This window comes from Dermacentor variabilis, chromosome 3 (assembly GCF_050947875.1).
Source record: "Dermacentor variabilis isolate Ectoservices chromosome 3, ASM5094787v1, whole genome shotgun sequence".
Taxonomy (NCBI): Eukaryota; Metazoa; Arthropoda; class Arachnida; order Ixodida; family Ixodidae; genus Dermacentor; species Dermacentor variabilis.
Genome location: NC_134570.1, coordinates 19396843 through 19424689, shown reverse-complemented (window position 1 = coordinate 19424689; position 27847 = coordinate 19396843). Strand labels below are relative to the sequence as shown.

Genomic DNA, 27847 nt, shown 5'->3' with positions numbered 1-27847 from the left:
TACCAACAGGTGGTCGTGGCTCAGCAGCGCCCCCTGCTCGTCCCTTCGGAAGGAACCGTACGAGGCGGCCGGCTGCTCGGAGCCGCTGCCGTTCAGCTCGTACTTCTCGCTGTAGTGTCCCAGCCGTGGCATGACTGCTGCTGCTGGCTCTGCTTCTGCCGGCGCTGATCCGTCCGCCGCGACCACCACCGACGGGGGATCACTGCTGGAGACGCCCCAAGGTGCACAAAGCGAGAAAAAAAGGTGAAATTTTGCTGAAAGCACATGATAATAGTTATCGAAACTGTTAGGCCACATTGCAGTTCAAGGACGCAACAATAAGGAAAAACAGTGTGATCGTTACTATTACAACTACGACAGTGGTAATGGCTACAGTGATGGGCACAGCGTTGTCATGAACAACAACAAGAACAACCGATAATAGTGCACCACACTCCAACTTCTTACCAAGTCGCCCCTCGCGCTTCCTGTTTACGAGCATAAAATCGAGCTGTCATGATCCACCACGTGTGGTCTTGCTGTCTGGAACGTCCTTCCTCCACGAGCTACTTCGGTGACACAAAATTTCGAAAAAAGGGGTGAGAACTATGCAGAGATTCTACGCATTTCGCACGTGCCAACATGGGAGCTGACTTTACGGGAGTGCCAGCTGAGCGTTTACACAACACTGGCGAAAGCGAACAGGTGAGTTTTGAAATTCCCGGGGCAGCAGCGCCAGGTGCGGCGGGCTTTGGCGCGACCAGGGAGGCGTCGGCGTTCACGCCACGCCACGCTTGGCTGCTACCAGGCCGAGCCGCCGTCGCGAGCGCCACCGGAGACAATGGCTGCGCCGTGCCTAGTGACGCCCGTAATGACCTCGTTAGCTCAACGGCTCTGTGTGCTCATTGCAAAGTCTATGGGGACGCCGGGTCTCAGCGTGGGGATTGTTGTGGTTTATCGACTGTAAACAAACCCTTCAAGGTTGCTCATAAAATGGTGGCGCAAATAGGCAGTCAAGACAGTGATCCACAGAAGCTGCAAATTCGTGTCAGAGCCGCGCAAGATGTATATTGTTTGTTGGACTAGTGCAATTCACGCTTTTCACCCATTGCTTTTGTGTGTTTTTGCTTGCGCCTTTCACTTAACAATAATTGTTACCCTAAGGCGTCTGAACTAATAAGGAACATGTATGCTCAATTTAACCTCATTTGTGTCGAATGGTGTTACACAAATTTGTGGATTCGACACAAACAACTGTGGTCTGCCCGCCGGGTAAGACGCACAATAACATCAAGAGATAGGGAGGCTCACTGCAGACTTCAATTCTGTCAGCGCAAGAACGCGAAGACTACCAAAGTCACGTGTTAGCACATCTCGGCGAGAGAAAGAGAGAAGCAGGCTAGCGATTGTCTCTCTTCTTACAGCTGTCCACGCTTTTCAACATGAGAAGGAGGAAAGTAAGGAGGGTAAGAGAACAGTATAAGGTGGAATGAAATATACCACGTCACACGGACACCGAGTAGGATCCCTTATGGACGTGAGTGGCGTCCCTTAATTTGACTGCAAAATCATATGTCACGTGCAGGAAACGTTCTAATGGGACAGTGGCTTTACAAGCACCACTTTCTCATATGTCTCTTGGCCGTGGGCTTCAACGTTTGGTGCAAGCAACGCTTCCGCGTGCTATATTCAGCGATTGTGAGGGGATCTTGCTTGCCATTAAGATACTGTTGAAGTGTTGGAGAAGTATGGGAGAGGCCTTTGCCCTGCAGTGGGCGTAACCAGGCTGCCGATGATGATGATGATGATGATGATGAAGTTTGTAGGAATACAGTGCAAGCTGGAATTGTATATAATACAGTGCATAAGAATGAGCGTGTGGTGAAGGTTGTCGAGGCATGACGCCACTATCGACGTCGATCGTTTTCGTTTTCGGTGTCGGCGATTTCCAACGCCGCTTAAGCACACTTCTGCCTTGGCAAATAAATACCAGCTCTTACTCCAATGCTCGCCCTTGACCAACTTTAGCGCCGAAATTTTTATATAGTGCAATAAACTCGGGTTTGTGATACGTTTTGGCTGCTGCAGATGATCTTCCTCTTCCCCGATGACAAGTGATGAGAGATCAATATATCAAATCCGTGGCCTCGGAAATCACGTCGCGCCGTCATCTATAGGCGAGCAAAATACGCCAGCAAAACGCGGTGCTTTTCAATACAGAGCTCCCTCTTTCTCTTTTTGACGTGACGATCAACGCCACGTAATATATACTTATGAGGTCATGCAAAACTGTTTGCTCTGAGTAAGCTTTAACTAATGAACTGATTTTTCATAGTGTTGGAAATAGAGGAAATGCTTTACAACAGTAGATTGGTGTACATCGCTCCCCAGCAGGACGTGAAATACACGCAGAGCATGCCACGTCGCAGCCCGAAGCCGCTCATACAGATGTCTTCCATGATTTCGGTTCTGTGCTGTCGGCTTGCATTACGCAAGGAGCCTGACAGCTGTCCGAAGCAAGTGACCTTGATAACAAAACATACCGCACGCCATGCCACGAAGCCAAATGAAACATATTATCTCCAGCATAGTGGAACACATCTGTGTTGAACGGAAGCCAACAGACTGAAGCTGGATCTTAATTGGAACGGAGGCGAAATTGTACTAGTAAACCTGATCCCCACATGATGCAATGAGTTGTGCGCGAATATAAGGCGCCTGTTGTTAGAGCCGTACATTCCTTCGCCTGGCGTCCCTTCCCCTGACCAAAGAACGCATTGGCACGTGTCCTCGAATTCTGTATCGCGCGAATCTGAAATGCGGGAAGAGGACGGGAGACACCTTTTTTCTAGATTCGGAGACTGCTTCTTGCTCACATTTATGTGGGAACAATTAGTTGTTGGGTGCTAGTAGCACCCGTGTTTGTCGTTTCTCTCTTTCTCGTCTACGTCTTTTTCGCACACTTTTTCGTTCAGATGGAACCACACCGACTCGCCCAGCTCTCAGTTTTGATGATTTAGTCTCGGCACTGAAACTCGCGGTGCACCAGTAAGAAAACAATCCGCTTGCCCACATGTTGCATTGAGCTTACGAAACGCAAAAAGAGCTCCCGCAGTCTTGAATGCCCGCGCTGGCTTGCAGGCCGATACTGGTCGTTTCCTGTAACAGCAGGGAAACTTGGGCTAGTTCGTTAACCTTCATAGTTTACGGCACAGCGCTCTTTGCTCCCCCCCCCTCCCCCCCTCCCCCTAAAAAGAAATCTCTTCGTCCGTTTTAGCGCTGTTCTGCTAAGTATAAAAGTGTTCGGTGAAGTGAAATGGAGTTCTTTGTGATTTAGTGAATTCGCTAAGCAGCGACCGCTTGGTGCCGGCTGGGCAATTCGCAAGCGGCACTAAACAGCTTTAGTGGAGTGCTGCTGTCTAATCTATGCAGTGGCGGTTGGCGACCTTCGGGAAGTTTCCGTTTTGCGGGAGCACCCAGACTTTCATTCGGAGAAATGCCAATGATGGGGTTGGCCTGGATTCTTTCCCGACCTTTTTCAGCATTCGGGTGAATGCCAGTGAAAGGGGACACATTTTTCATATAACATTTGTACCGTGTTCCAAAAGCCTAAGTCTTCGGAGTGGTACGCCTATGATCGGTGCTTGGCTCATTCAGCTTTTTCTTCTTCTTTTTTTTTTCAAAGCATCGTTTCCACTGGAGAAATCGGTTGTAAAAGTGCATCACATCACGCGATGTAGAGACCTGGAAGTTACAGGGGAGATAATGCATTAGCTCTCGTATCACTGGCTATCATGATTGGCCTGTTCTTGTATACTGATTAGTTACGAAAAGTAACTGCATGCTAACAAGTTTGGGAATTTGACCCTTAGCTGATCGATTGGTTTAATTATGCTAGGTTTAGCTTCTACAACGCTTCGTGGAATTTGCGTCAATGAGTGAAAATACACATGTTACACGTTCTTGTTACTCTTGCTTGGGATAACAATCCAATGTACCACATACGCGTGCACAGTACGAAAGAAAAAGGCCTTTGATCGCATCAAGCACAGGGCCATATTGGATATCCTCTCGGAGATGGGATTGGGTAAGCGATTGCACAATATCGTCAAAGCCTTTCTCGGTGGCCGTTCTGCTTGTCTCAGGTTAGGCGAACTCCAATCGACAACCCTGGAACTTGGGAATCGTGGGACACCACAAGGGTCTGTCCTATCTCCCATGTTATTTAATTTGGCAATGTCAAAAGTGGCTCGAGGTCTCGCGCAGATTGAGGGTATCCACTTTGCTATATATGCAGATGATGTAACAATCTGGAGTGCCGAAGGTAATATGGGACAAACAGAGATCAAACTACAGGAAAGCATTTATGTGGTAGAAACAACACTTGAGGGTATGGGACTGAACTGCTCTGCTAAAAAATCAGAACTATTGGTATTACGGAGCAGTAAGCGTGGGCGCAGGCCGAACGGATATATCCCAGAGGAAGAACCCCGAATTGACATATGCGCCAAGAATGGAGAACCAATCAGGCAGGTGGAGACTATTAGAGTGTTAGGACTTCTCCTGCAAGCGAACGGATCTAATTGCAGGATGATAGAATACATCTCTAACAAGTCAGAAGAAGTCATTAGGCTTCTGCGTAGAGTTACCAACAAGCATAAGGGGCTAGGAGAAGACAGTGCCATAAGATTGGTACATGCATTCGCCTTTTGCCACTTGTCGTACGTGGCTGGCATGCTCCAATGGACACAGGCTGATAAGAACAAGCTAAACGCTTTAATCAGACGACTTATAAAGACTGCACTAGGACTTCCCATCAGCACGGCCAATGATAGCTTATTGCGCCTAGGGCTGCATAACACACTAGAGGAGATAGCTGAGGCTCAACAGGTGGCCCACCAGGAGAGACTAATGGGGACACGCCCTGGGAGGGCGCTACTTGAAGAAATTGGCGTAGAAATTAACCACACCAACGAAGGAGAATTATTAACACAATTGCAAGCGGGACTACGGGAAACAATAAAGACGACCCCGTTCCCTAGGAACATGCACCCGACACATAACCTCGAGAGACGGAAGGCAAGGGCGAAGGCACTCCTTCAAGACATAGATCAACATAAGCAGCAGGCGGTGTTCGTTGACGCTGCCTGGGTTAAGAATAAGGATGCGTATACCTCCGTTGTCGTAGACACTCAAGGTAACATACAGGATGCCATCACCGTCTATACCAAGGACCCCACAGTAGCAGAACAAGTAGCAATCGCCTTAGCCATCCGGGCTAATCGGTGGACACATATTTACAGCGACTCAAGAACAGCCATACGCAACTTTACCAACGGATATGTGACACGGATAGCAACAAAATTATTAGAGAAGGTCAAGAGTGAGAGGATCGAAATCCGCTGGTTTCCTGCACATCTGGGGGTGGTGGACGGAGCTCGGAGAAACCTCAATGAGGTGGCAAATGAAGCAGCACGAGGGCTTTCTAGCCGTGCTCTTCAAGACCGAGCAACTTACACTTCACCCGGGGAACACAGGGATCGATTATTAACATATAACGAAATCACGAAGCATTATTATTTAAGCAGAAGGGAATACCCATTGCCACACGGTAAGCTTTGCAGAGGCCAAGCGGTCACATTACGTTTGCTACAGACAAGAACATACCCAAGTCCATATTTTATTAACAGGATCTATCCGGAGAGGGAAATTCAAACCAACTGTAATAAGTGCAATGGCATCATTACTCTTGACCACATGCTTTGGCAGTGCCCCGCGGTCTTCACAGACCGTGACAAGGAACACGAATGGTGGCGGCAAATGCTACACAGTGAATCACTCTCTGACCAATTACGGGCAGTCCAGAAGGCCCGCGATGTGGCTGAAGGGCTCGGCCTGACAGTCCCAACGTGGGAGCGGCCCGCGTCAACGTATGGTTGACCTTCAGGACCCAATAAAGTTCTCCATACCATACCATACCATACGAATGTTAGTACCCCAACTACTGGTGAAAGCTACACTGCCATTGTACGTTATGAAAGTACATAACCGGGTGTGGTGAGTAGTGCCGGCGTCTGCGATTGGTCCATTTCCCCTTGCTTAGCTTGTGGTTGCTGGTCGATAATTGCAGCGGTGCGCGATGGACATTTAATAATGCCGCTAACACGGGCCCTCAACGAAAAAGGAGTTGGGCCTGCCGAGAAAGCTCGACGACTTTAGACATCCGCGAAAATATGTTTATTACACGCAAAGAAACCCATTCTCGCCGGCAGCTCCGAGCAGCCAGTGCCAGAACCGATCGGCGGGCATTAATCTTCTGTTCCTTACTGAGCGGAACAGTCTCCAATTATCCCGAAAAATAAATCGGTTTTGCTCGGCATATAAATGCATCTTTAGTGCGTAGATGTCACTTGACACGGTCAGTTATCGCAGTTTCGCGACGTCGCTTGACGGACAGGCAAAGGAGCGGCAGGCCGAAATATTTTGACCAACAGCGAAAGGCTAATGGCGAAAAAGACGTAGAATCGGAAAGAACCTATTCTTTCATTATTTCGTTCGGCGAATACCCATGCATAATCTGTGTGTTCATGTCATATCAGATGGGGTGTTTCCGCAGTTTTCGTGATGTTGCGTGACAGACAGGCTAAGTGGGCGTGGTCTCAAAGGTTTTTACCAATCACGGACGGTTAATGGCAAAAATAGAACAGAAACAGTTTTAAATAGGTTTACGTTACAGCACACCATATCTTGGCAGATCGAAATCAATAAGTCAATGCCACGTGGCGAGAAGTGGTGCCACACCCAATGTTGTAGCAATGGGGGCACACTTATCGACCTGCTGATAAGAATCCGCCAGTGTTATGTTTTGCACGCCAGTTCTGACGAATTTAAACGAGAAGGGGAATACGTGTGTGCTCGAAACGGAGGTCAAACAAATGCGAGAACACAGGTGCAGAAGGGAACGAGCAGCTGGTGACGTGAGAAAGCACGCGTTCTTTATTTTGCATTTAAACGTGCAGACAACAGACGCCGAGGCTTTCACACCTTGTAGAGTTTATGCCTTTCTTTATTTTACAGTTCGGCGCGTGTGCATTTAGAATGAATGAAAGAGTTTCGAAAGGAAAAATAAATGGACCTGCAGGCAGAGAAAAGCAGAGGTAAGAAAGGCCAAGAAATTAACCACAATCCCCATCCAAGCTGCCTGCTTAGGGCACTGGAAGGGCGGATCAAATGAAAAAAGAAAGGAAGGAAAGTATAGCATAGGTTGATAGTCAGTTGAAGAATAGATAATTTAAAAAAAAGAAGCTTCCGTTGATAGTCAGCGCATGGTCCTGTCGTTTCGTGTCTCCCCTTTGCCTTCGTATTTGGCGCTGTTGTAATTATGAGTTTATACCAGCAAGCCCAACTCAGCGTTTTCCTAGAGTGCTAGAACACTTGCTTCATCGTATCGAACTGGAACTAATTCAAAAATCTGCGAACATGCGGTCATCTTAGAAGCGGCCGCGCTTTCAGTGCGTCGGGAGGCAGGCATGCTGATCATACACTAGTGAGTGTTTGAAACTGGCGACCGCAAAATAAATAGTTATCCAGTCACGGGAGAGCCATATATAAACGCTGAAATGAGCAAGCCCTACCTAGCTGAGCTGTCACTTTTGATCGCACTGGTAATATAAGCTGAAGTAAGTCTGATACAAATGACTTTCTGCTTCTGACGTATGCTTTCAAAATGTGATTTTTTTCGTAACTGATTGCTGCCCAAAGAACAGCACGCAACCCTCCGCCTCCAACTTTTTAAAAAATTTTTAAAGGGCCGTCAAGTTTGAGTACAAAAAATATTTATGCTGTTTTTCCGTAATTATTCTTAAACGGGCAAAGAAACGAGCAAACGGACAGGAACTGTTACAAACCGGTTCCAATCGTTATTTTCTCGCTCCGGAGTTGAACCGAAAGCGAAATGTTTTCAAGCGGAACCAATAAATAGTTTGGTGCGACGCTCATGATTAACTACTAAAGGAATTTAGAGGTCTTGGTTTAGAGCCTGTGATAGCGTTAAAATACGCACGTATGTTTTATGTCGGCCACTGTAGCATGAGGCAACATATCTGAAATTAAGGTGTTAGCATCACGCTATGCTTGCTGCCCATAATAAGCGACCTAGTAAAGCGAACATTTAATGATGTAAGATAGGAGGATGAACTATTTCAGACATTGACGTGCTAGGCCAGAGAACACGACGAAGCTGAGAAGCTCTACGAGAAGGAGCTATGTGCAGGAAAATAATTGTTTCTGCACCCCGGTCTTAGGGCTTGCTGTATGCTTCTAAAAAAAAAAAAACGAACAGTGGGGGAAGCAAACAAACATTGCACATGCGTTCCTTGTTTGAGTTGGCATGAAGTTGAAATGTGTTCCTAGTTTCATGGGAGAAGTCTCCAGCCTGCTTTTGATATCGAGCACACGTTTCCAGCCAGTTCGTAACCTGATAGAAGACTATTCTAACTGCTATTTTTATTTAAGTTAGGGTGGTTTAACACCACACCCCTTTGGTAACGCCCCTTTTATAGGCAGTTCAACCATAATACATAGTTCAACGGCTGTACATACGGAGTCCACTTGTGTTATCCATTGGGCGTCAACTTCTCGGCTGTATTAAAAACGACGAAAAGGATGTTGCTTGACGTCGGCCGCACGCACTTTTTTCACACCATCACATGTGCACAGCCCAAGGCATCTTGAATGCAGTCGGGGAAATGAGTTAGTTGGTGCCTACGGTGTTCACCTCTCGTTAACTGCGCAAAACAATACTCCGAACCCAGAAAGAGATCGCGTCAGAGAGAAAAAAAAAAGCAACGGCCAGCAGGAGCGGTCGCGGCAGCACTGATTCCATTAAAACACTCGTGTTGCCATCTGTCGGCTTGCCCGTGAAAGGAGAAACGGGGCGTCCCGTTTAGCCGGCGGAATTCCAGCGCAACGAGCTGACCGCTCTCTTCTGCGGCCAGCTAACTTTCAGAGAAAAGTGTAGGTGCTTCATGCAGCGCTGGGGCCCAGTCTTTGTCATTTCTATTGGACTCCCGCCAGAAATTTCGGATTTCAACTTCGACCCTGAGGCTGCAGTCTCTCGCTCTTTTTTTCTTCATCGACGTTTTATTGTTCTTTTTTTCTTCTTCTACCGCTTGCCTAGAGACAGACGTACGCTCACAGCGCCTCTCGCACCGTGTGAGAGTTGCGTCACACGCGCAATTGGTCGGCGGATGAGGTCACCGACGCCAGACCGGTCGTCTCCAGGAAGCGCATAATGCGCCGAGGGCGAGCGGCAGAAAGGGAGCACGAGGAGAGGCGTGGATGGCAGGAAAGGAAAAAAGTGAGAACTCTCTCTGAAGGGTGTGATCTGTCTGCCCTGCGGCAATGCGGTTTAAGTGCTCACTTAAAAAAAAAAAAACACTTTTTCTTCGTTACCTCGCCATCACGGGTGTTCTCACAGGTAAACTGAGTATCTGCATCCAGGGTGAGCATTCGCCCCATTTGTTTTTACCACACATCCTGTCGTTTGCGCACAAAGAGCGTCCTTGCCTCTGACTCCCTCTGTTGTCAGACAGGCTCTGCTCTGACCCGCCGAGGTAGCTCAGTGGCTTAGGTGTTGCGCTGCTGCGCTCGAAGTCGTGAGTTCGATCCCGGCCGCGGCGGCAGCAGTTCAATGCAGAAATCATGGGGGAAGAGAAAATATAGGAGGTAGCATTACGTCATGCAGTCAGCCTTGGCAAGCGAACGCTCCGTGAAGCCACAGTGGTGGCCCAACACGTGACCTCTTGCTTAGAGATCACGGAGCGATAATCGAGATTTGCTGGGACGCTTGGTTCCCAGCAGCTATGACAGTAGTTTTTATGCGGTGCGCGTTTGTTCGGCTACCCTGCCGAGGCTCTGCCTGCAGAGCGGGAACACTAAAACCAACCGCGCACTTTGACGTGCGATCACGTGTTGGGCCTACACTGGCCCAGTAGGTTTCGGCTTCAATCGCGTTGCGGCATGCTCCCTGCTGTTGTTTCCTACCTCCATGGCAGAAACGCTCCGTGTACTTGGATTTAGGCGCACGTTAAAGAATCCTCGGTGGTCAAAATACTCTACTATACGGTTCGCTTCGTAATAATCAGATCGTAGTGACGACACTGGAAATTCCAGAATTTGTTTAATTAATTAATTGCACCTTTCTTTCTGCTGCCTCCTCGGCTTCATAATTTGCCTGTTGGACAATATAACATTTTTCTTTCGCTGCTTCATCTAACGCTTCTGTCTTGAACGTTGGCTACACCTCCACTGTGAGCACTCTAAATTACATCTTCAACGTTTCGGTAGTAGTTAACACTCATTACGCTCAGAAATAAAATTAAAAAAAATAAGACCTATAAAGACACTATAGAAGAGCAGAGCTCGGCAGTCACCAAAACCATCCAAAACTAAAGCAGACAAAACAGAAATTTAGCGGATATTTTAAAGCTTCCGGGCTATAGAAATATTTATTTTCAGAGAAAGTGGCTGAGAGGTAAAAGCTACTATTGGTACTAGTGGTACTACTGGTAAATAAAGTTGATTGATTGATTGATTGATTGATTGATTGATTGATTGATTGATTGATTGATTGATTGATTGATTGATTGATTGATTGATTGATTGATTGATTGAAGGCTTTGTGCTAATGCGGGAAGTTATGTAGTGTAGTGTAACGCGCACGCACGCACAGACAGAGATTCATGGTGCTGCTGAACATGGCAGACAGGATGATTTCAGCGTGCAAGCATTTCCGACTTTCTTCGTTTTTTTTCTTTTCTCTCTCTCCTCACATAAAGCCTGAGAACTCCTCGAGCAGATCCTTAGCTCGCACGTACACTGAAGCCGGAAAATATGTCTCAACAAGTATTTGAAGGCACCCACCTGAGAGGCAGAACTAGAGAGCACTTCGCAATTAATCTGCTACTTTGCCCTCTAACAAGAGCAAAATAAGACGCTTGTGGATGCGGTAGGCTACACACACACAAAAAAAACTTAGAAAGGCACAGATAGAAAGATAATTATGGCTGTGGCGCGTACATGCGCGCTTTATGCACAGTGAGTGCTTGTATGTCTGTTCAGTGGGTCTATCCTGGACATCCTCGGGGAAGCATTGCAGGTAAGAAGCGTGGTCTAGATTGGTGGAAACACTTTAATAGGGAAGGTAACTGGTTAAATGGTTAGGATGGGAAAAAAAGGGAACTTGACCATTTACCGGTTAGGAAGTTAGGAGGTTTACCGGTAAGGAGGGAGCTAATGGGTGTGGAGATAAGCTAATCATTCAGAAGGGACAGGAAACATAACTCTGTCCTGTCCCTTCTTGGTTTGTTCCCTACGTTTATATCTGTAGTAACACTGCGCCAAGTACGAAGAATGCATGACCAACTAGTCCGCCAGCAAATATCACTGAAATTAACCAGGTTGCCATGTTTAGTGGGATGGCAGTGTCATTCGATGTCCTTCAGCTTGTCCAATGTAGAAGACACAGAGAATTATGAAACGTCACCGAATAGCGAAGCGACCAAAACAAGACGCCAGCTTTTCTTGGTCTCCGATATTTCTTGAACAAGTCTACCTTGCTAGCACAACTTTGGTCTACGAGGACGAGGTGAAGCACGCTCCTGTTGCTTCAAACAGAACGGCATACACCAACGAGGGAGTAGGTCAGTGCTTCGTGCGGTAACACAAATGATTCGTTAGCATATAGACCTGAATTTTGCAGCGCTTGTAGGGCCAGCCAGCCTGTTCCGGAGCCTTCAGAGGCAGGCGAACGAGCCAGATGAATACCACCCGCGGCATGTTCTTCTCTCCTGTACGACCCGCGCGTCTCTCTCTCTCTCCCCCTCTATCCATATATATATATATATATGTAAGCGCTGCCTTATTTCTTTATTTGGGCTGTGGTACTCGCGCAGTATGATGGGAAGACCAAAAGGGGCAAAAGTGGTGGACATGAAACGAGAGGGATCGCTGAGTATAGGTCCTTCTCTCAGATTCGACCTATTGGAAGACTGGTATAAAGTGTTCGTGATATAGTACAGTGTGACATGATCCGAAGGAGTGAACGAAAGCATACTCCACGCGAGAGTTATCGAAACCTCACGAAGTCATGTTACCGAGGGGAATACAACCGGGCAATCCAGAGTTCGTGAAGTGCAACCAGTCGAGTGCACGGAGGAGGCGCTCACAAGTCCGACATCGAAGTCGACATTAATGAAAGTGGGCCTTTACTAGAAAAGTGCGACCATCAATTATCACAACACTTACACCACACAGTGACATACTGTTGAATCATCGTGAGCGCACAGCTTGAGCCGTTAAGAGACGTAGTTTTAGAGTCGAGGTAATTTTCTTATGACAACAAATAATGGTGATACTGCGGTTCAATTAGTGTCCCATTGCAACTCAGGAGGTAAGAGAGACGACCGTCACTCACCCGCTTCCCCCCCCCCCCCTGGACGCTACCCTGTATCGCAGCCGCGACCTAGTGGCCAGCAGCAGAGCGCCATTACTGAGCCACCTTGGCGAGCAATAAAACATTCAGACGTCTCTTTTATGGAAACGTGGTGGTTCCCCTTAAACCTGTCACGTTCCGAAGATTGTCTGTCTGGGTTAATGACCTCACGCGGTGACCGATACGCCGCGCCCGAAGAAGAAGAAGGGGACGAAGTGCGTTCCGTGCGCGCGCCCAAGGAATTCGTCCGCGATGGCCGCCCTGCTGCTTCTGTTCCCGTCGCTGCTGCTTGCGGTGGCGCCCGCCGCCGGTCAACTGCGCCGTATGGAGGTCATCCCGGACCCGCCTCCATTCGTGCGTAAGTAGGTGAGGCGCGTTGCAAGTGCTCCGGAAGGCGCGTCAAGCGCTGTAGTGCCTTGCAACATGTGGCAGGCTCGGAGCCCGATACTTCAGTGTTATAAGCTTATTATAACGGTTACTATTATTAATGCTGCTCATTTCCCCAAAGGAACACATGGTATATGATAAACGCCATAGTGGAAAGCTCCCTAGTAAATTTTGTCTAGCCAGGGGCGCTATAACGTAAAACTATTCCAAACTTTTCTATTCCAATTCTGCAATCAGCCTACCACGATTGATCAAAAACGTTTTTGGACCACCCTCACTTCAACTATCTGTCACGCAACATCACGAAAAGCGCGATAGCTCCCCATCTGATATGACGTGCACACAATGATTATGCATAATTTGACCGAGCAAAACAAAAATAGTTATTTCTGATTCGACGCCTTTTTGCCATAAGCCCTCTGCTATTGGTAAAAAGTTTTCGGGCTGCACCCAATTCACCTGCCTCTCACGCGACGTCACAAAACCGCAATAACATAACACGTCAAAGTGACGTGTACGCGTTAAAGATGCATTAATATGCCGAACAAAACTGAATTTTCTACTGAATAGGAGCAGGCTGCCCCCTTTCCGAAAGGAATAAAAAATGGCTGCCACCAATCGCTCCGGCACGGGCTACTCGGTCCTGCCGGAGAGCATGGGTGTATTTGCGTGTAATAAAACTTTGTGCGTGGCCGTGTAACGTTTTCCGGAAATTTCGGCACGTTTACGACCTCGTTCTGCCAACTCTTATTTGCTGAGGATCGGTTTTAGCGTCATTAAGTTTCCGTTGCATGCCGCCGCGGTAGTCGACGAGCCACCGCCAACTAAGAGGAAGCGGAGCAATCGCAGGCGCCGGCACCACCCTCTTCATCTGGTTATCGGTATTCAGTGCAGTGGCTCGGCCCCATCGAATCCCTCTCCACTTGAGCATGCTCCTCGCCTCTTGTGAGCCAATTAGATAAGACAAGCCGCTCACTGCAGGCAATGTTATTCGTTTTTCAAGCAAACAAAAGTGACCTCCTACGAACAAGGGGAGCATTTGATTGGTCGGTTCAAACAACCCTGCGGGTGACCGCCCGATGCTTGCGTCAGCGGTTACGCAAATTTGACGTCAGGAGATTGAAATAAAAACATATTGGAATAGTTTTACGTTATACGGCCCTAGGGTTCTTTAAGGTGGAATAAACGTGTGGTACACGAGCGTTTATGCATTCCGCCCCCTTCGGATGCGACCACCTCCGCGCAGCAGTACGTCATACCCTCTGAGCCACAGCAGCGGCTGTTGTTAGCGCCTCTGTTGGCCGCAGTGCATGCAATTGGTGGCAGCCAGTGTATGAAGGCGTGAGCAAGCAGCATTGCCACCTTTAAAACTGAGACGTATTACCGAGCCCACACGATGTCGATTTGGGACATGTTGCAGCTGAGGCCACGCTGTAGCAAGACGCTCTGTTACCGTTGAGGCAGATAGTCTCCTTACAAGAGCAATTCCGCCCGCTTAGAAGCTGCTCGCTGTTTTTCTGACTTTCAACGAAAAGCGCTCCCGCCAAGATTGGCGGCGCACGTGCGCACACACGACAACAGAGAGCTGCGCTAACGTCCCATGGAGAAAGAAACGTCGTTTCGTAATTGGATGCTACAAATCGCAGTGTTTACAAGTCTGGCGGGCTCCCTGGCTCTAATCGATCGCGCCTTAATGGTTCCCGGGATCTGGCTGGAGGTTGATCAGGAGCAGCTTTCTCCCGCAATATTGTTTTCTTGAGTTTTGTTGAGGTCTGGTTTTAAGGGAAACAGTTGGAAACCCGACAATTCCAGTACATTGATATAGGAAACTCTTGGGCCACACACAAAAATAAAGAAGAACATGGTGCTGTGGTATTGAACTCTTTACATTATCCTTGCTCTTTTGCGGCAATGGCAGCCATAAATGCAACTAACGCTGTATATGTATCTGAAGCAAACTATATTTATTTGCGTTTTCAGTATGAGTATAAAATGAGCTTCTAGTCGCTGTTCAGGAGCACTCATATTGAGCTCAAACTCTGCTCAAAGGGCACTGTCACGTATTACGTCTCTGAGTAACGAAACCTTCAGAGAGATATGGCGGCGTTGCACCTAAAGCACTTGTGTAACATAGAAAAGCCCAAAGTTATTTGTTTAATGTTGCTTGCGACGAGAAGATCCTTGCGACATAAATATTTATATTAAGGATACTATAGAGAAATTCGACATATAGTATCAGTGTGCGCCACCAGTTGTAGGCCGGCATGGGAATCGGGAGCAGTACATCACTAGCGAAAAGCCATTCCCGCATGCCGCGCTGTGTGAATAAACAGTGCCGTCACAACCCGCAACTGCATTATTTTAAAGGATTTTATTTATCCTTCTGTATTCCGTATTATGCCTGTGATAGCCGGCTCTCACTTGAAAAGCTTCCAGCATTTCAGTTCGACAAGCCAGGCGGTCCCTTCGCGGCAAGGAGCACACCTAGCTCTGCGCAGCCCGCTTCTTTTTGTCGCGGTCCCGACTTAACGCTGCGGAGCCGCAGCCAATGTCTGTTTGACGACCCATCAGCAATGGCTTGACTGCCTTCGTCTCGCTCTTCTGACTACGTAGACGGGCCCTCACCGCAGCGACGCGTTTCTCTTTACGCTGTGCTGCTGTGTCGTGCTAAGTGCCTCACCTTGAGGAAAGTTTCTTGTCAAAAAGCGTAGTGAAAAGCTCTCGTACAGGCACAGCTGAGCTATGCTGCAAGAGCAGATTCAAATACAATTTGCAACGTTCGGAGCACCCGACCTAAAGGGACAATAAGAGTAGCATTAAGAGAGTTCAGTTTGGTGAAATATTTTTTAGCCATCGGTTCGCATTCATTTTGCGGAAAAATTATTAATAGTGACGAAAATACGAAAATGAATCATAAGGTTTCGATCCTCCAACTGCAGCGCCGGTTCGATAGTACGCCGTCACGGATTTTAGTGTATATTTGTATGTTCAATTCATACTTCTTTCTGGAAGATCTTTTCTGAACTACCTAAGTGAGGCTTTGGTTCCTTTATAACTAAATGCAATACCTGTTTGTTGATAAACTATTAACCAGTCCTGACCACACCTTATACAAAGGTCATGACGTTACGACTAGTTGGCGCATGCTTCAAGCCAGTCTTTACTTCTTGCGGTTTTTCTGGTTTACAAGGACATTTTTCACGGTAAGATCAACATATCTCAAACGAAGATGTCGCATCTTCAAAAGTACAAAAGAAAAAGGGGGGTGGGGGGAGCCGCGGGTAGTTACAGAACTTTTCTTCAAAACACGAAAAGTTTGGTTTTTACTGCGATTAACAGACTTTGGTTACTTCACACAGTTTGCGGTATGTATGTTTGTATCTCATCTCTTTCACGTCAGTTTGTCACTGGGTATACATGCATCTGAGTATGGGCCGCTTTCCAATGAGCCTCTTACACGCCGATTTGTGCGTGTACTGGATATGTGCCAATGGGCATGTGCCGCTTTTCAATGCATAAATAATTGTTTAAAATGCATCCAGTGCTGGGCAGAATTGAACCCGCGTCATGCATTCAGACAAGCGCCACGCACGAACTTCGTGGCAGAGCAGCTAGATGGCGCTGCATCTCCAGAGGGAAGGGCGAGAGAGGATCCTGGCTGCAGTACACGCGTCACGCGTTATGTGTATCGGCAGTGGCAGCAAGGTGTGTCGCCACCTTGCTTCAATTCTAATCGCATTAACATCGACAGTCATCCCGAGGTGATCTCTGCCGGTATTTTTTGGACTTCGTAACTATCACGAAACGCTTTTGAAGAGTTATTGTTGGAGCGAGATTCCTGGAACAAGTGTCTCCTGCATGCGCGATGAGTCTCGTAACTTCGCTATGTGATGCAAAGCCTCTTCAGGAGAACCCGAAAGAAAAGAGCGTTTTGCACACTCGCTGACACGCAGCGGAGGCTCCGCCGATGCTCATGAGCATGGTGGACATGATGGAGCGCGTGATGAACGAGCTCGTGCCTCAGCCTATCGTGCCGATGGTTGCCGGGCCGGTCCCTGGTCCTGTGGTCCCAGGTCCCATGATCCCCGGTCCAGTGGTCGACGGCGCTGAGGCACCCAGCAACGAGAGCCGCAACGAGTCCGCCGATGCGCCGCGAGTCGACGTGGCCATCGACATCAAGCTGGTGCCGCTGGGCGTGCCGGGTTCCTCTATGGGCGGCATCATCCTGCCGCTCCCGCAATTTGTCCAGGAGGTTGGTTCACATCGAAGAATTCAACGCCATTGTACATCACGCGCCTGTCGCGACGTTGGTAATCGCGCGATAGCAAGCCGGACGCAGCGCGGGAACGACGCACTGCGAAGGTGTCGTAAACTAATAATGAAAGTATTATTGCGATGTACGAATGCTCTTTGCACGAGGCGGACATAGGCGAACGGCCTAATTATCCTTTGCCGGTGTCATAGTGCTTGAACCAGACAATAAGCAGACCTGAAGTGAGCGTCGCAGGGAGTTACTTTTGATTTCGGTTCCAAAGCACTTCTAGGGCACTCTATCCACGCAGTTCGAGTGTCCTGAAACGGTTTCACGCGATGATGCCCTGTACGCTGGCGACTTTGCCTAACGTATTCTGTAGCGTAATGGAGTACCACGGAATGACGCGTTGCTATCACGATATAACGGGCATATACGTAAATGCACGAGATGAATCAATGTTGTAATTACGTGCGTGTTTCGCTGAAAAAAAAATTGTTCTGGAATTTTACGTGCCAAAACCACGATCTAATTATGAGGCATGCCGTAGTGAGGCGCTTTGGATTAATTTTGCTCCTCTGGGGTTCCTAAACCTGCACTCAATGCACGGTACACGAGCGTTTTGCATTCCGCTCCCATCAGAATGCGCTGCGCGGCCGAGATCGAACCCTTGACCTCGAGCTCAGCAGCACAATGCCATAGCCACTTTGTTTCTGAACTTAGCTGCATTGTTAGCAACTTTAATTGAACACCGGAATTGTAGGCTGGAAAATCACGTTAGATGGACGGAATAGGCGGGCGCTGCAGTGTTACATTATGGTAACAAGAGGAATATTAAGGCAGATGATAATCCGGTGCTCGAGATTAGCATGCACGAAGCTGTATTCACAAAAACCTCTTAACTAACTTTGTTCGTAGAGAAAATTGTGGCCATTACTGATGTTGCATATAGCATTAGCGAAGACTGCATGATGACGAATGGCAAAGAGCACTTACGAACGAGAAGCTTTGGGAATACGGACCCTGACTATAAAATTCGCAGGCACAGAGCCAGGCCGGTATTCACAGAAGTCTACTTACGTTTCTCCCTCGCTTTGACCACTGCGGCGATCGTCTCTTTAACTCGCTAAGTGCTGTCTTTAGAGGCCAATGCCCGAACGCGGACCAGTGACCAAGTACACTTATATTTAAGAGAAGTTATGCGAACGCGGTCCCCGGTGCCGCTCACTCGCAGTTAAATAGCAAGGTTTGAATTAAGAACCCTTTTTCCTGCAGAAGATTCAGTACTCCTGCGCACAACAAAGGCAATTGTCGTGCAAAGAGGACGTCCTAGCTAGCGCTATACACTCGAAGGTTCAAGCTATAATGCCGGCCTATAGTCGGACACAACTCAAGTCTGCAGTGAAGCACCGCCCACGCCCTCGTAGCCGCCAGCCACTGTTCCTCTGCGAGGCGGCAAATAGTTCGTACTTCAAACTTTCCCTGTTGCATAAATAAGGCGGTAACTACAAAAATAAAATTATAAGCGCGTAATTTTGTACGTTTTCACTCGTGTATTATAGTGGAATGGTGAAAGCCTAATTATTTACTCAACTGTAATAAAACGCTTGTTTCGCTGCAACTATTTGTTGTCAAGTTTCACTTCAGTTGGCAGTGAAGTTTAATGAGTAAAGCAGGGTCAGCAGTGAAATGAACCGTACCGCGGACTTATGAAGAGTGAAATGCTCAGACTCCATACACTTTGTCCATGTCTGTTGCACACCTCATCATTTCCGCCCATGAAAAGACTCTTCAAAAACAGCAGACGCTCCGGAGGTATGAAGTACGACGCCATTTTGAAATGGTCGCATGACGACGATTTTGTTTACTTCTGTGATTGGCTGGCGGAGTAACAACCTCGCGTTGTCCGTGTGCCTTGGTTGCCAACTGCTGTTTTTTAAAGCTGTATCCTACTATACAAGTTCACCCAGCAACATGCTTGTTTACGCATGTTCACGCACTGCAAAAATGAATACACTGATACGCGAAGAGCTGTGGAGGTCGTCGTGGAGGCAGACTGAAGATGTACCACTACTCGCGTTTCTTTTACGTTCCAAAGCCTCAATAACGCATAAATCTCGCGTCGCAACACAAACGTACCGGCTTTTGTCCGCCACGAGCTACATGCCTGGGTGATAAAACCGACCCCATGACGTTTAGGAGTGACAATATGGGCACAGGTAATTCTCATCATGTAAACTTCAAAAGAACCTATTTTTGACATATTTGTTATTTGATGAGAAGATGTTTGCCGCCAAGAAGACAAATCCAAAGGCAAGGATCATGAACAAAAAGAAACATATTGTGCCTCTAGTGATCACTCACGCCCCTGGCTCTTGTGCACGTCTGTTTAGCAGTAAGTGTTGGCCCTTCCTTTATGTGGACCCCATCGCGTTTCAATACAGTTGCACTAGCCTGTAATGCACATGGCAAACGTAATTGCTGAACACCTGCCATGATTCACCGAAGAAAACAACGCTAAAAACACGGACGAGAAAGAAAGAAGATAGGACGAGTGCTTTCGCGTTAATGATTTTAGCGCTGTTTTCTTTGATGGATTCGTACCAACGAGCTCGCGTTCAAACTCCTTTAAGTGCGATAACAAGCTAATTGTTATTATAATCACCTTGTTAATTGTCCTAACACAAGACAAGTTCACTGACATGCACTTAGCGAATCAGAAGCTATACGCTCACTGTGGAGGTGCCCTGCGACATTCTTCGTAGAAGCGGCCGCCTCTTTGCCGCTTCGATGTCTCGTCTCCTCACGCCCCTGCATGGGGCGTCGTATACACATCGCACGCAACGCACGTGCAGCACTAAGGCCTCTGCTGCTGCCTGCGCCCGGGAGTGTGCCGGTGAATGTGCTCTGTTCTGACATTTGCCGAAACCTGCCAGTAGTGGCGCCGATATTGAACAACTCAGCCAGAAGTAAATGCGTTCCCGAACGCTTACAAAAGCAAAGTAGAAGGAACGGGGCAAACACGTAAGTTACCGGACTGTTTTAATGCAATAGGGCACGCCTTTGCATACGTGAAAACCGAATATTCGACGCTCGGCTTGATTAAAACGTCCCCGTTGAATACGTGGTCCGATCGTCCGAGTGTGGGATACTTGTAGGACTGTAGCAATGTCTTTAAGAACTCTGATACTGCATTTATAACGGATGTATTGCGTGGCAGCATACCAGTCGAAAAATCGACTGGACAATATTTGTGATGGCGCCCAAACCTTTATACGTGTTCAGCAACCGTGCACGGTCTGCACGAGACGTGACGCTGCACAGCTTGCGAGAGCAATCTTTGTGTCTGATGCAGCCCGGCCCGTCCGCCTCCAAACGAGAGGGCACGCTGAGAAAGAGGAAGAATGGGACTACATCTTCGGCCGTACACGTTGACCCCGGACACAAAAAGGTGGCTGTCCTCGAGGTGACCAGAACGAACAGTTCCCGGCCCGTGCTACAACCCGTCGCCCCCAGCGAGGTCAAGACGAAGAAGGAACACGAGAGCAGACAGTCTCCTTCCTCGCCTGCTAGCTCAGCAGGTGCTCCAACAGGGTTCATCTCGAACATCCATCTGATGTTCGACAGCAATATGAAACAGTTCACAAAGTATAGAACTTCGAGGGCTCTAAAGAACACTTGTTTACACGACTATCAGGGCGCTGAAGAGACACTACATTTCTTGGGCCAGTTCATCGGGGGAGAGCAGGAGGGTTTACTGAATTCAATCATTTTTTACGCGTGCAGTGCGAAGACGTGGGATCGTTCCCCATCTGCGGCAAGTTGTTTTTTCGTCCACTTTCATTGCCATTAATTCATCATTTCTTTAATTCAATTAGTAACTACAAGTAATTCCCCTTATGTTGTCCTTGGCGTCTTTGTTTGTTGGCTTCTCATGATATGTTTCACAAAAGTCGGGCCCCTCGGTTAACCTCTTTTCTTATCGTTCATAACATGACCTAAGATTTTTCGTGCTGTTGAATTATGTTGCTCCTCTGTTCGGACGTCACAGGTGTATCACCGCATCCTGATTCCACTTTCTAAGACAGACGCGGCGAGGCAGCTGCGCTTTCTGGCACGCACACTAACATTAGCCGAGTGGAATACCGCACATATAAAGAGCACCAAACTGCACAGACTACAAGTCGGGCCCCCGCCCACACTGCACCGACGCGAGGCATCTCTTCCGTGTAGGTTGTGGTTGGCAGTTACTTTCACGAGAGCTTACTCAGCGCTAATTCGAATGGCTGACAGTCCTGCATGTGATGTGTTCGGCTGCGAGCAGAACAAAGACCACCTATTGTGTCATTTTTCTTGATTTGACGTACACTCGCGTTAAAGAAAGCGAGACAGAAGGTGGCATTCTGCGCAGCTCCTGAGCTTCCGTCTTCATCAAAACCTGCGCTACGCGTACGGTCGCCGGCACAGTCCGCCGAACAGCAGCTGCAAGGCGAGGGCGCGCTGGCGGCGGTCGGCCCGCCGAATTCTTCAGTGGCGTCCAGCCGGAGGTCGCCGAACGTCGCTAAGGTCTCGTCGGCAGCCGGCGGAGTGGCGACAGCTGGCGCCAACAAGACGGACTCGACATCCTCGTCCACGGAGACCGGGATAGCGGCTGCCTGCTACGGCCTCTTCCTGCGGCACGGCCTGCTGCTTCTGGTGCTGGCCGTCGTGTGCGGCATCTCGTGCCTCCTGGGGGCACTGCTGCCCATCTTCTGCAGACGGCGACGAGCACAGGTGCGACTACACAACGCCCACCACGCAGGCTGTCGTAAAGATGTACTATCGCGCTCAATGTGAGCTCCAACACCGGCATACGCCCGTCGATTCTCTCTATAATAAAAAATGGCAAGCGCCATTTTTCTTGTAAGCTGGGTGCTCTACCAGTAATCAGAACGGTGATGAGCAATATTTTTGTGTAGGTGCTGCCATGCTCCCATGCGGGCACTACTGCTTCGGGCAGCATTGCAGTGCCTACACACACGCATACAGTAGAAATGAAAAAAAAAGCGGATTCTCGTCTTGCAACTCACATTGAGCGCAATAACACCTACACTAAAACCTTCGTTAATGTATTTGCGAGAGCTGCAAGGGTCGAAGCTCAAACAGCGTACGTATGATAGAGCGGTGCACCAAATTGTTATGATGGAACACCCCTGTGACCTTCTTCCATGCGGCTACTTTCTACTCAGAAAGAGATAACAATGTTCATGGTAACTTTACCTTCAAACATATATATTTCCCTGCTTTCAACACTTTGCTCAAGGTCAATTGCCTAGAATATAAAAAATCAGTTTAACCAGTTAGTTATTCTTTAGATCAGTTAGGTTAATCAGTTAGTAATGGTTAGTGAGACTGTATCATTAATGCACTAGACAAGCGTAGTCTGTGTTTTATACAAGAAATTGAGGGAAATGAGGCTCGCTCAATTATTTCATATAACGAGTCGTAACAGGTTGGTGTAGGGACGCAGCGGCACGATAATTGTTAGGGGCCTTTCGCATTAAGAAGCGAGTTGTTCCGTGTATCCGCTACTCGTCAGTTGCCCTCCTTCCTTCGGAGAGAGCCTGATGAGGGTTCTGTGATGCCCGTTCGAAGTTTTCAGCATGCTGCGCAGCGCACACATCTATACGTATATTGGATGTCTTTGTAAACAGAATAAACAATCGAAAGTTAGCGATCACCTGGTCCCCTCCCGTTTTTACTTCCATTTTGCACTAAATGGCCATAAACCTTCTCGTCTGAAGTTGTTCAGTATCAGCTGACTAGACCGTCAACACGCATTGCACAGTCATAACGGAGTCTGGCATGGAGAACAAAAGTGAGATAAACCCCATGGCCACAACAACACGTTAACGCATCAAGACAACGTTCAGCACCACGTTCAGGTGCTGAACTTGACTCCGACAACGACGACTCAGACTAAGAGTCCCCTAGAAAGACTTTCTCTGTCAATAAATGATCAAAGCCAGAAGGACGTTAGTTAAACGTAAGCACGAAGATAGCTTTTATTTTTACTTTATTTTTCCCCCTTTGCAGCCATGCCTTCAAGAAACTCGTGAACCCATCAAGTACGCCACTAAACAAAACCAGTGTATTGAACCCATTTTATCGCAAATCTCCCACTCTACAAATTGAGCTGATGCGTTTTTTTTTTGTTCTGATCATACGTGCAAAGCACACATCTTCACTAACACGACCATTTCCTTGTTTGATCTATTCTGGGACTTCACTTACAGAACTTAGTGTTAATTGTTCTTGGCGTTATATTACAAAGAGTAACTTCTGCAACAATCATACCAGCTTACGTATAGTCCACTGTTTTCTCGCTCCCGTAACCCATTTCGCAGCACGCCTGTTCGTCCTTTCCATGAATCCCCGTTCGTTTCGTGCTAGCAAAAAGATTCCTCTGCAACCTTGGTCCCGGCGACGTGCTTCTACCGTGAGCTGCGTGGTTCCCTCCGCGCACTTGCCTGTTTAAACAAAAGGCTCCGGGTGAATCGATCCGGGGATGGACGGCTTTTTTACGAAGAATCCGGGTTTCGTCAGCCTTTAGCAAACTCAGCATGTCTGCCGAAGAAGCACTGCTTTCAACCGTCTCGTTACCTTAGCAACTATATAAGCTTCAGCACACACTGACTCGCATGTTTATTTAGTGAGGCTGTTGTGTTGCTGTGTTATCGATGCACAGGCAAAAAGAGGGTTATAGTTACTTACCACTGATTCCATCCTTTATTTAGCACTAACATTCAATGTTACAGTTTGCCACAACTTCTCTAGTTTCTCGTAAGAATGCTCATGATAAGAATAAAGAATTCTCGGGACATGAATGACGTGCCTACGAAGTCTACCATCTAGCAGTAGCTTGTTATGGATCGGAAGCGCGCATATAAAGGAAAAACCTTTGCTGGAAAATTTTTTTCAAGCACCAAATTTCCGCGTTGACCTCAAATATCTTAACTGAAACGACGAGCAGGGCTTTGGTTCGTGACTTTCCCGAGTAGCCCTATTGTACTGCCATGCACCACAAAAGTACTTCCCATCTCGAACTCGCCGCGCGCTTTCCGTGCGTCGACCTCGCACAATCTTTGCCACCAGATTTTCTCGCCTTTCTCTCTCAGCGGTTACCTCAGATCATTTTAGCATTCCTTAACACTCGCTCAATTGTCCCACGTGTTGTCTGCGCTGTGCATCAAAGAAAGGGATTGATGGAGTGATTCCTACATGAGTTCTCTGTGATTGTCGGCCGCCTTTGCTATGACGACTGATTTTCGCCCCGTTCTCGTGAGCCGTTATACGGTAAAAACGGCCTTGTGAATGTGATCGCTAAGCCTTCGCTCAAGCCAGCTTTGTTATCTGGACATGCTGCATGGCACGTACCGCACGGCAGAGTAAATCGGAGGTCGACCTTTGCTTGAACACATGTTGCGGCCTTGCAGAACAAAACCAATTAACCTTTCATGAAAAGAACATAAAAAAATTGCAGTTTCGCCCGAAAGGTAGCGATAGTGATAGCAAGGTATTAGGCAACTACACGAAGTAACGTTCGTAATTTTAACCCTTCCCCACTCCCTTACAGCACACGGCGTGCGGAGCGCCCCAGGATTTTATCGCATTTTGACTTGATACGCCACGTGACGGTGACGTTGAAAATTACAAAAGTTGCTAAAGTGCAGGTGTACTGTTTCAAGCACATTCCTCACAATATCGCCAGACCCACAGGGGTAGTTTAGTGGCTATGGCGTTGCGCTGCTGAGCTTGAGGTGGCGGGTTCGATCCCAGCCGTGGCGGTCGCATTTCGATGGGGGCGAAATGGAAAACACTCAGGTGTTTAGATATTCAGCTGTAGGTTAAAAAACCCGGTATAGTCAAAATTATTCTGGAGTCCCTCACTACGACGTGTCTCACAATCAGATCGTAGTTAGGCACGTAAAACCGAAGAATTCATTCTTTTGAAATAATTTCTACATTTTAAGAGATGCTAAGGCTGCTGAACTGAGAAAGACTTTTGAAAGTGTGCTAAGGCTGCTGAACTGAGAAAGACTTTTGAAAGTGTTCTCACAGCATAATTTCTAAGACAATTGACAGCAAGCGGTTGTAGGATAAAAGAAACGAGGAAGAACTACAAGGCTGGAGACAAAAAGAATAGAATTCGTAGTGAGACGTTATGAAAAAGTTCCCTGTAAAGTTTGCAGGCCAGTATGTTTGTACCCGATACACGACAGTGGGGGTAACTTGCCAAGAAAGCGTCTGTCTTTAAAATCGCGTGCGAACGGCAGACAGTCAATACAGAAATTGGGGCAGAACTCGCCTACGAGGTATGGTGTGATTGAAATGGAGCGTTATTGAAAGCGACACCCGTCCTTCTCGTTTTCACACAACCAGGTGTCCCAGTACCCACCCAAGCGACGGTTCGTCCCAGCGAGGATCTTCGCAGACCCGCAGATGATGCGCATGTTCCGCCGGCGAGAGCACATGGTGGCATGAAACGATCGACGCGCTGCTTCGACGCCTGCCCTTCTGTCTTCCCTTCTTTCTGTCTTTCTTTCTTTCTGTCTTTCTTTCTTTCTTTCTGTCTCCCTCGCTCTCTTTCTTTTTTTTTCTTTTTGTGCCGCTGCCTCCGTGATGTGGTGGCATTTTCCTCACATGGCTTTTTTAAAATTTTTTTTTCTCAAGCCATCGTAAGGCGTTTTATTGCCCCGAAACAGCAGGCGGGATCAATAAATTGCATGGTCGTGTTGAATGCCTCGTAAACAGCAAGTGCAATGACAGTAATGTTTATGCAGCGGTGGGAATAGCGCTTGAGTTTGCTGGGCCTTTATTGAAAGTCAAATAAAACATACAACTTCATCTCGGGAGCCTTATTATGGAAGCTATTTCTGAGTTGGAATAGAAGTATGCTGAAACAGCACGACGAGCCTTAGCATCGAACAGTATTGACCTTAGAGGGACGCTGAAGAGGTTTTAGAATTTGAAGATTACGGTGATCTGGCATGCTGCCAAAGTATCATCTGCTCCTGAAGTTGAGATTATCAACTGTGCGCGTAGGAGCGAAGTAATCGCCGTTTAAATTTTCATCGAAGATCACCCACTGCCTACTCCCTCCCTTCACATCTGCACGAGCGCCAAGCGTAGCGGCGGAAAACTGGGTGCGAGGATGAAGTCAACACTTTAGGGGGTCCCGTGAGCGCTTCATTCGAATCACGCGCTTTGTCGATCCCCACGATGACGTCACGATCGTCTTTCTCATCAGAGCCCGTTAGCCGACAGGGGGATCTCTCACAGACGCGGCTCCTCCTTTTTTGCTAGCATAAAGTGACTTGCGGCGACTTGTGTCCTGGCAAACTATTTTTTTTTATTCAGGAGGTGAAAAAGTATGATAATTCACTGAGAGCACGCTTTTTGTTTAATGTGCTTCAGCTTCCCTTTAATAAAGCTACAATTTAAATAAAGCCTTAACAGTAGATGCCACTAGAAAGCAGCGATTCACGTATATACCAAGGACAGCGGAAGATGCGGCAACTTGCAAGAACAAACGAGCCCATTCACTAAGACTGGTATCGCAAATTGAGAAGACTTATGCAAAATTACCAACAGAGGTAATCAGCGGCTGGGCTTTCATGGAAGGAAATGGTGGTGTGAACAGGCGAAAAAACTACATAATATTAAAGCTTTGATAAAGCGGGGTTTGTTGCAGTGGGACAGAGTTGAATTCTTCCTGTATAGTGTTCGTACAGTGTCAGGAGGGTCGCTACCACGAATGTACGAACCCTTGCTTAATTCTAAGAACGCAGCTAGAGCTGCGATGTTGCTTTGGAGGACGTGCGCTTTAGCTGAAACATCGACGTCTATCCAGAGTTCAGCGCACCACGACACCACGTTGGGTTTTCTTTATCAGCCCTTGCAAGTGGCAGTAGTTCTTATTGGAAATGGATAATTAGATGAGTTGCTTAAGTATGCGGTCTAATAAATCGTACACATTACATTGATGGGATGCCTTCACAACAATCGTCTGGCGAAGTCTACTAACAAGATATTTTATTACATAATATTACATGTGTGGACCAGACGGCGTTGATGGAACGTTCAGAGACTTTTGTCTAAACCAGTACTTTTGAAAACAAAGAAATGCTATGCGAAGAGGAGTTTCGTATGGCAGATGATTTAGTTGCGTAGTTGCATTAGCACTTCACCACGAAGTTGGAGAGGAAGACAAAGAAGTGCCCAGAGCTCGCTGGTGCTTTCCACCACAAGAAACCAAAACTATTAACTTCTAATTTTAAGAAACTATAGCATGAAAATTATTATTAACGATTAGAATTCGTTTAATATCTCCCATATTCAGTAAAAAAACTATTTAGGTATTTATTCTTCTTCGACCCACTGCCGCCCGATTCATGGCGAATCCCCCGTAGTGGGTTGTGCCATAACTACAGGCACCAAACCAAACCAAACCAAATCTGGGCGTCTCGCTGTTATGCAGCTTTTTTACGTTTTTGCCTCTTTCGTGAGAGTCATTTCATCAAGGATGAGCAAGAAGATGTTTCCGCGACCCCCTGAACAAGCGCAGTCGTCTGCTTCATCGCTCATTTTTGGACGACGTGCCTTTGGAAGCTCGGACCAGCTCGATTCCTGGAAGAGCTCGACGCCAGAAGCCGTTGGACTCTGGCAGCGAGTACACCGCAGCCATGAGCCGCCGT

At 47.6% G+C, this 27847-nt stretch overlaps 2 protein-coding genes across 4 annotated transcripts in view; one reads left to right on the top strand and one right to left on the bottom strand.

The window, feature by feature from the left end:
- LOC142575232 (anoctamin-7-like) overlaps nucleotides 1-136 on the bottom strand; it is an 82223-nt gene extending 82087 nt beyond the window's left edge. The window contains exon 1 of one of the 2 annotated variants that reach the window (XM_075684392.1): nucleotides 4-136. In XM_075684392.1, coding sequence (XP_075540507.1) covers nucleotides 4-132 — 129 coding nt within the window. In that variant the 5' untranslated portion in view covers nucleotides 133-136. The remainder of the gene's footprint in view (nucleotides 1-3) is intronic. The other variant, XM_075684391.1, reaches the window with a different exon arrangement.
- Nucleotides 134-25998, top strand: LOC142575234 (uncharacterized). 2 transcript variants are annotated; one of them, XM_075684400.1, is made up of 5 exons: nucleotides 134-243; nucleotides 16813-17111; nucleotides 20467-20692; nucleotides 21523-21884; nucleotides 25533-25998. In XM_075684400.1, exons 2-5 carry the CDS (start codon nucleotides 16827-16829, stop codon nucleotides 25632-25634), a joined length of 975 nt encoding a protein of 324 aa, XP_075540515.1. In that variant the 5' UTR covers nucleotides 134-243; nucleotides 16813-16826; the 3' UTR covers nucleotides 25635-25998. The 2 variants fall into 2 exon arrangements, with proteins under 2 accessions (XP_075540515.1, XP_075540514.1); XM_075684399.1 differs by lacking the exon at nucleotides 134-243 and adding an exon at nucleotides 12700-12830.
- Nucleotides 25999-27847: the final 1849 nt, after the last annotated feature.